We start from the raw sequence: 7,846 nt of genomic DNA on the forward strand, positions 1-7,846 counted from the left end.
CTTCATGAATGTTGTAATTGCAAAACTTTAATGTTTCTTTAGCAGGTAGATCTTACCGTTCTTTTATTTATTTATTTGCTAATTAGTGTGCTTTTCTATGCATGTGATTACTATACTATGGGAATAAATCTGCTGTTATTCCTTTGAGATAACAGGAACCTGTTATTCTTCATCCAGCCATTCAAATTTTTTCATGTGCCAATCTCAATAAAGATACTTTATCATATACAAATCTCAACGAAATTAAACGGCCAGATAAGGAATAACAGGTCCTGTTATCTCAAAGGATTAACAGCAGATTTATTTCCACTGTACTATATCTGTTACTGGCAAATGGAGACCTAACTATGACTAGCAAAAGATCTATTAGGCTATCCTAAATATAGAATTAGTTGTAAAGTACATGGAATTATGGGTATGATTTCTTTTAAATTATACAGTGCATTTGCTATTTTGCTGCCAAGTTGGTGTTGGTGCCGTTCAGCAATAAAAAATATGGCACTGCTTTTGTCTTCCCGTGGGTGGAGCATTTAATGAGACCGGTAGTAGATGCGCTACTGAGTACTGAACCAGACCTCCTAGTAACTCACCTGCCCTTCTATTTAAACCGCTTAACAACGATCTTTCATGCCTCAATTACTCACTCCACCTCCCCTCCACATACACTGACTCCAACCCACCTACACACACACACACACATTCAATTCTCATCTCCACCACTTTGATCACATTATGGCTGTTTCCTTTCTCTCGGTAATTGCATCCCTAGTTGCCACCTTTCTCACTATCATTCTAGTTCAAATTTTACGTTATAACCTCCGGTACAGGGGTCTCCGTCTCCCCCCCGGCCCACCGGGATGGCCCATCATAGGCAACCTCTTTCATGTCGCCTTTTCTGGCAAGCATTTCATCCACTACATCCGAGACGTCCGTAAAGAATATGGTCCGATCGTGACCCTCCGTATGGGGGTCAAAACTCTGATCGTGATAAGCAGCCCCGAGCTTGCTTACGAGGCGTTAATTGAGAAGGGTCAACAATTCGCTAACCGGCCAGCTGAGAACTACACCAGAAATATATTCAGCTCCAACAAATTCACTGTCAATTCGTCTGTGTATGGACCTGAATGGCGGGGTCTTCGCCGAAACATGGTATCCGGTATGCTAAGTGTCACACGACTGAAGGAGTTCAGCCCTGTAAGGGCCCGTGCCATGGACCGGTTCATTGCACGTATCCGATCTGATGCAGCTGGGTCACCCGACGGTAAGTCAGTTTGGGTTTTGCGCAATGCCCGTTTCGCGGTGTTCTGCATTCTGTTAGACATGACATTTGGTCTTTTGGACCTAGACGAGTCGCATATCGTGCACATCGATTCGGTCATGAAGCAAGTCCTGCTCTCTATCGGGGCTGGCATGGATGACTACCTGCCATTCCTCCGTCCCTTCTTTTATAAGAACCAGGCCAAGGTGCTAGCAACCAGAAAAGAACAGGTCAAAACCATACTGCCACTAATCAACCGGCGGCGTGCAATCCTTAAGGACTGCTCAGTGGACCCCAGTGCCGCACCATTCTCATACCTCGACTCGCTTATTGACCTGCAAGTTGACGGACGCGATAAACCCCCCACAGATGATGAACTTGTTACCCTCTGTTCTGAATTACTCAATGGAGGCACTGATACTACCGCGACCGCCATTGAATGGGCAGTTGCACGAATTATCGATAACCCATCGATCCAGTCTCGTCTGTACGAAGAGATCCAAACACAAGTCGGCCAATCTCGTCCGGTTGATGAGAGGGATACAGAGAACATGCATTTCCTACAGGCATTTGTCAAGGAGCTTTTACGAAAGCATCCTCCAACCTACTTCTCTCTGACTCACGCCGCAGTTAAGGCAGGATCTACACTTGGTGGTTATGATGTTCCCACAGATGCAAATCTGGACATCTTTTACCCTACAATTGCCGAAGACCCAAAATTGTGGGCCAAGCCCAATGAGTTTAACCCGGACCGGTTCTTGACAGGTGGCGAAACTGCTGACATAACTGGGTCAGCTGGGATCCGAATGATACCATTTGGTGCAGGGAGAAGGATTTGTCCTGGGCTGGCAATGGGGACCACACATATTGCATTGCTTGTGGCAAGAATGGTGCAGGCGTTTGAGTGGGGGAACCACCCGTCACAGCCACCACTGGATTTCAAGGATAAGGTTGAGTTCACAGTTGTTATGAACACCCCACTTCTTGCTATGGTGAAGCCTAGGGTATGTTGTTTTTGATTGATTGTATGGTATGTATGTAAGAGAAATAAGTGTGGTTAATTATATTAGGGGATCAACTGGAAACAGTTCCTAATATCCCCATAAAGTACTTGTTTGCAGTTTTTCTTTTTGGCTAATTAATTAAGCCTGTAGTTTAGTTTAAGAATGTAAAAGGATATGGTGTAGATTGGTATTTAGTTTCTTAGTAAATTAAGGATGTCTGTTTGGTTTATTGGCATTGTTTGTTTTTGTTTATATCACTTAATTATGTCTGATACTAAATGGAGTTACGAGAGTTGCACAAAGTGAATCTAGCTAGGTGCAAATGAAAACGGGGAAACACAATGAAGAAAGAACGCATTAGGATTTCAGTGGTACTGGTACCGGCCACATTTTCGTTTTTCTTTTTTAAATTACTGGGGGTTTGGGGGGCTTTCTTTTCTGAGCTTTTTCGCTCAGTAACTTTTCAGCTTGGGTTTTGGATTTAGTATTTTATTTTGTTAGTTTCTACTTTTATTTTCCTTTCTGTAGTTTCTTTCTTTTTGTGTCCTTTTTTGCACTCTGGTACATATCTTATTGCAACAAAACCTTTTCTATCAATTAAATGAAGGCTTGACCTCTATTTTTGCTCAAAAAAAAAATTAGGATTTCATTGTCGGTGCTTGTTACCTTTGGTACAGTAAACACCCGATTCTTCAACGAAATTTATTGATTGCCGAGCTGTCATGATTTTATTGTCTGTTGATTTCAAGATAAGCTAAATTGAGTCATGTTGAAGAGAAAAAATGAATCATGAATCATGAGAAATATATATATTGAAGAAACTGCATGGCTGTATGGCTGTATGCCCACCAATTTTATTGGAAACAAATAAAGAGTTTAGATCTGAACATAACTCCAAACTATTGGAGTTAAATCAGATGATTACAGTCAGAATTACATCAAGTAAAAGTTTTAGAGCCCTAACAAGTAGCAACACAAGTACAACCCACCAAACATAAAATCACAAAACCAATAAACACAAACATTAATGCATACACTGATACACAAAGGTCAGATGCAACTGGCAAAGACAGAAACTGGTAAAGCAGCTACAGGGAGTCGAGCAGTCTGTTCAAGGATTTGGTTCTCATATCATGCGAAATCTGATTAAGGTATTTGTTACAAGTGTAAAATTGTTCTTTTAAACTCGACCACAAAACGGTAATTTCATCAGATTGTGTATCTTTCATTTTCAATATTCCTTTTGTCAAATAAGAATGATATCACATGAAAATACTAATGCTACGTCTATCTATGTTTTGAATTTTGAGAAAAGAGTAAAATTGTCAAGGTAATTAACGAATAAGATTTTTACATATTATTTGTATAGAATAACGATATATATATATATATATGGGTCCGGCTAATTTGCTGCCGGCAGCATTTTAGCCGGAGGTGCTGCCCCCTTTTTTTTAATTTTGTGATGTTCAAACAACACATCCAAACCGTTAGATGTTTAATCTATATTATAATCTACTTGGAGACCAAATTTTACATTTTTTGAATTTTTTTACTATTTATTAAGCTGGTTTGAAAACCGCTGATTTCAATGTTGCAGAAATTTACTGAAATCAGCGGTTTTCAAACCAGCTTAATAAATAGTAAAAAAATTCCAAAAAATGTAAAATTTGGTCTCCAAGTAGATTATAATATAAATTAAACATCTAATAGTTTGGATTTGTTGTTTGGACATCACAAAAAAAAGGGGCGGCAACACCTCCGGCTAAAATGTTGCCGGCAGCAAATTAGCCGGACTATATATATATATATATATATATATGTAGTAGTGTTGGAGTATAATTCAATCAACCAATGGTATTGGATGATTCAGAATTAAAAAAAAATAGTAAATTATAAGAGATGAGGAAATTTGATTTATAACAAGATATCAAAATATAAATCACATTCATGTATTATGAGTAATTGAGTATAACTAGTTATCTCGTTGCGGCTCCGCCGCAATTTGTTCTTTGGTGTTATATAGGGGTGGCAACGAACCGAACCGAACCGAACTTACCTTAGGTTTGAGTTTGGTTTGAATTAATTTTGAACTGAACCTGGTTTGATTCGTTTTGAACCGAACCCATTTCGAATCGAATTAATTGCGAACTACACATTTTTCGAATTGAACCCGAATCGAATCACGAACTAAATTATTTTTAGTAGCCCTAGTTATACCGGTAGTTTATACATTAATTTTTTCTCGCGAGACAAAATTCACATGGCTTCCTTTTACCGGTATGAACTATGAAATAAGTGTTTTTAAGTTGAAAAATTGTTCATGAAAAAATATATCAGAGATGGCTTTCCTGGTATGAACTATAAGAGACGACCGAAGAGAGAGGAAAGACAGTCATCTAGGCCGGAGAGAGAAGTGACAGCCGGAGAGACAGCCAGTCGCCGAGAGTGTCGGCTAGATTTTAGAGCTAGAGGGAGAGTGAGTTAGAGAGAACTTAGTTATTGAGATTTGAGAGCGAGGGAGTGTCGGCTAAGTTAAATTATGACTCTCTATCTTGGATTTTAATTTCATCAGATAAATGGATGGCCGGTGATTTTATGAGATTCGAACCACAAAAAAATCACGAACCTATTTCGATCGAACCAGGCTAGGTTTGAGTTTGGTTTGAATTAATTCTGAACCGAACCTGGTTTGGTTTGTTTCAATTCGAACCCATTTCGAATCGAATTAAACTCAAATCAAACCCGAATCGAATCACAAACCTCGAATTTTTTTGCCAGCCCTAGTGTTATATGCCACAACTGTTTTGTTGGATTGTGCATCAATTTAGTGCAATTTTAGGATATTGTTGGATATTCCGTTTTTTTTGTACCACTCTGAAAAATCGGAATAAAATAAACACCATCCGAAAATTCCGAATTGAGATTCCGCCACGTTCGCGTAGTGGATCTGCGAACGGATCCGCGGACTGACCCGCCAGCGCCATGACTCGCCAGACTGACCCGTCCGCGTGGTGGATCCGCGCACCGACCCGTGCGCACGGTGGATCTGCGCACGTGGTAGAAATGCATAAATCCGGCTCCGCAGGCCATTTTCCCTGTCCCTGTCTCCGCAAAACACAGGTATTTTTCTTTTTTTTTTAATTAAAATTTGTTATTTAATTTTTTATTTAGTAGTAGTAATTGTATAAATATTTGTGTAGTTTTAGTTTTAGTTTAGAATATCAAATATTTGTGTAGTTTTAGTTTTAATTTAGAATACCAAATATTTGTGTAGTTTTAGTTTTAGTTTAGAATACTAAATATTTGTTTAGTTTTAGTTTAGAATACCAAATATTTGTGTAGTTTTTAGTTGGTATATTTTTGTGTAATATTTGTATAGTTATTTTATTTAAGTAGTATATTTTTTAGTAGACAAAAATAGTAGAAATGGATCAATTTAGACAAAAATAATATTTATGTAGTTTTTAGTTGGTACATTTTTTATTTAGTTTAATTTAGTTGTGTACCAATTTAGAAATGGATCAATTTAGGAATGTCAAAAAATGGTAATATATTATTAGACCAAAATTGTTATATTTAGACCAAAAATGGATCACATTGTTATATTTAGACCAAAATTGAGTAGAAATGCATCAAATCATAAATTTATCGTTATGCACTATTGTATGGTTTTACCAATTCATCCAAGAATGATATATTATTGGTAATTACCATAAATATTTGTATTATTGTTAGATTTGTACTGTTCCTGAAATTATTGATAGAGGCCAAAACTGACAAAATTGATAAATTTAATGTTAGTATGGCGTCAACCAGCGGTAGTAATGAAAACCGTACGCAAGATGATTTACAGCTGAATTTATCACTGGCCCGTACCATATTTCCAAATATGACGAAAGAGAGTATCAGCCCTCTTTGCTGGTATAAATTCGAGGAGCACAAGATGAGAAACGCATATGTAAGTTTACGTTTTGAGAAATGCAAATAATTTTCATTTTCATTTAGATAAAAATAAGTAAGTTATATATTTGTTTGTTTTGAAATTAAATGCAGACTCATACCATGACGGGGACGCGGAACAATCAGATGAGTATCCTCTATGACGAGCGATACGCTCCTGCGTTGAAGAGTTTGGGTTTGTGGCATGTTTCACAGCTGACCCCCATTGTTGCATATGCCGCTCTTCTATCTGCGTTGGTCGAGAGGTGGCGGCCGGAGACACACACATTCCACCTGCCCGTTGGAGAGATTACGGTGTCTCTTTAGGATGTCAGTTGTCTATGGGGACTGCCTATTACTGGACAGGCTGTGACGGGTGTGGAGTACGGGGACTTCACAAAGGACGTTGAGGAACTGTTGGGACCCAACCTGATGAAAGAAAGGTCTCTCAAGAGGTCGAAGGTTGCATCAAAAAACGACATCAGTATCCCGCGTTTGCGGGCGGCATTCAAGTAAGTTGCATTTTTTTAATAGTAAGTATTTGATTGTGATGCTTTAGACTCTGTACTAAATTAGTTCGTATTTTGTAGTGGAAAATTGGAAGAAGAGGCAGATGAGGAGAAGATAGATCGGTGGACACGGGCTTACATCATGGAGCTGTTCTCTTGCTGGTTGTTCCCAGATTCCTCTGGGAACACCGTCCCTGCTTGTATGTTGCAGTGGCTGAGGGACTTGGCAGACCCTCCACAGATGAATTGGGGTGCGGCAGTTTTGGCATGTCTATACCGAGCCTTATGCATTGCGTGCCGGGTATACATTACTCTCTATTCTTTTTGTAAATAAATTGTTTTCTCTTATTACATTGCAAATAACCGCAACTTGTATGAAAATAGGTCGAAAAAGCTGGTCTGTATGGACCGATTGGTCTACTTCAACATTGGTCGTGGACGAGATTTCCATTTGGTCGTCCGCAACCACAAGAGGATGGTTGGGCTCCAAACTGGGGTCATCCGGACCGGGAGACCTGTCCTGCGTATGCTCAGAGATTCTGTGCTAAAAAGACCTTTGTCGCCACCCCTCACGACAAGCCTTCTGGAGTTTGGTTTTTCAGGACTCAGTTCGAGCAGATGACTCCAGATCTACATGTTGAGTGGAGGCCGTATGATTTTCGCGTTGAGGTTTTCGAAGAAGATGAAGAACCTTACTCTTTCCTCACAAAACTTCCTTCGATCTGCAGTCGTGAGCGAGAATACTGGTTTGCTCAGGTGCGAGTTATTTTTCTATTTTGTAGTTTACAATTTCATAATCCTACTGTAGTTTAAAATTGAAACTTAGACTATGAAAATATTTGCAGGTACCGCTTATCTACTACCAGGTTGTTGAGCATTATTACCCTGGACGGGTAATGAGACAGTTTGGTATGGCCCAGTATCTTCCAGTCCCGGATCCTATCACAAAGGACAGCTGGTATGAGCTTCACCAACCGTTATGCACTGCGGTGGGGAAGAATTGGCGGACGGAGCACGCCTTGCATGTACAGCGACTGGAGGATATGAGTCAGGATGACATGGTTCCTTATATGTATCAGGTATATGCTTTCGAGGAGTGGGACCAGCAGTATCGACAGTGGTATCAAGAAAATTGT

The 7,846-nt window shown here is 39.4% G+C and overlaps 1 protein-coding gene across 1 annotated transcript; it reads left to right on the forward strand.

Moving 5' to 3' along the window:
• The first annotated feature begins 615 nt into the window (after window positions 1–615).
• Window positions 616–2,497, forward strand: LOC144553038 (cytochrome P450 77A4-like). The gene has a single exon (XM_078301109.1). It carries the CDS (start codon window positions 733–735, stop codon window positions 2,275–2,277), a length of 1,545 nt encoding a protein of 514 aa, XP_078157235.1. The 5' UTR covers window positions 616–732; the 3' UTR covers window positions 2,278–2,497.
• The last annotated feature ends 5,349 nt before the right edge of the window (window positions 2,498–7,846 follow it).

Source organism: Carex rostrata, chromosome 4 (genome assembly GCF_964058835.1).
Source record: "Carex rostrata chromosome 4, lpCarRost1.2, whole genome shotgun sequence".
In the NCBI taxonomy this organism is placed as follows: Eukaryota; Viridiplantae; Streptophyta; class Magnoliopsida; order Poales; family Cyperaceae; genus Carex; species Carex rostrata.

What these genes read in the sequence shown, in the direction of transcription:
- LOC144553038 (XM_078301109.1), top strand. Translation starts at nt 733, where the DNA reads ATGGCTGTTTCCTTTCTCTCGGTAATTGCATCCCTAGTTGCCACCTTT.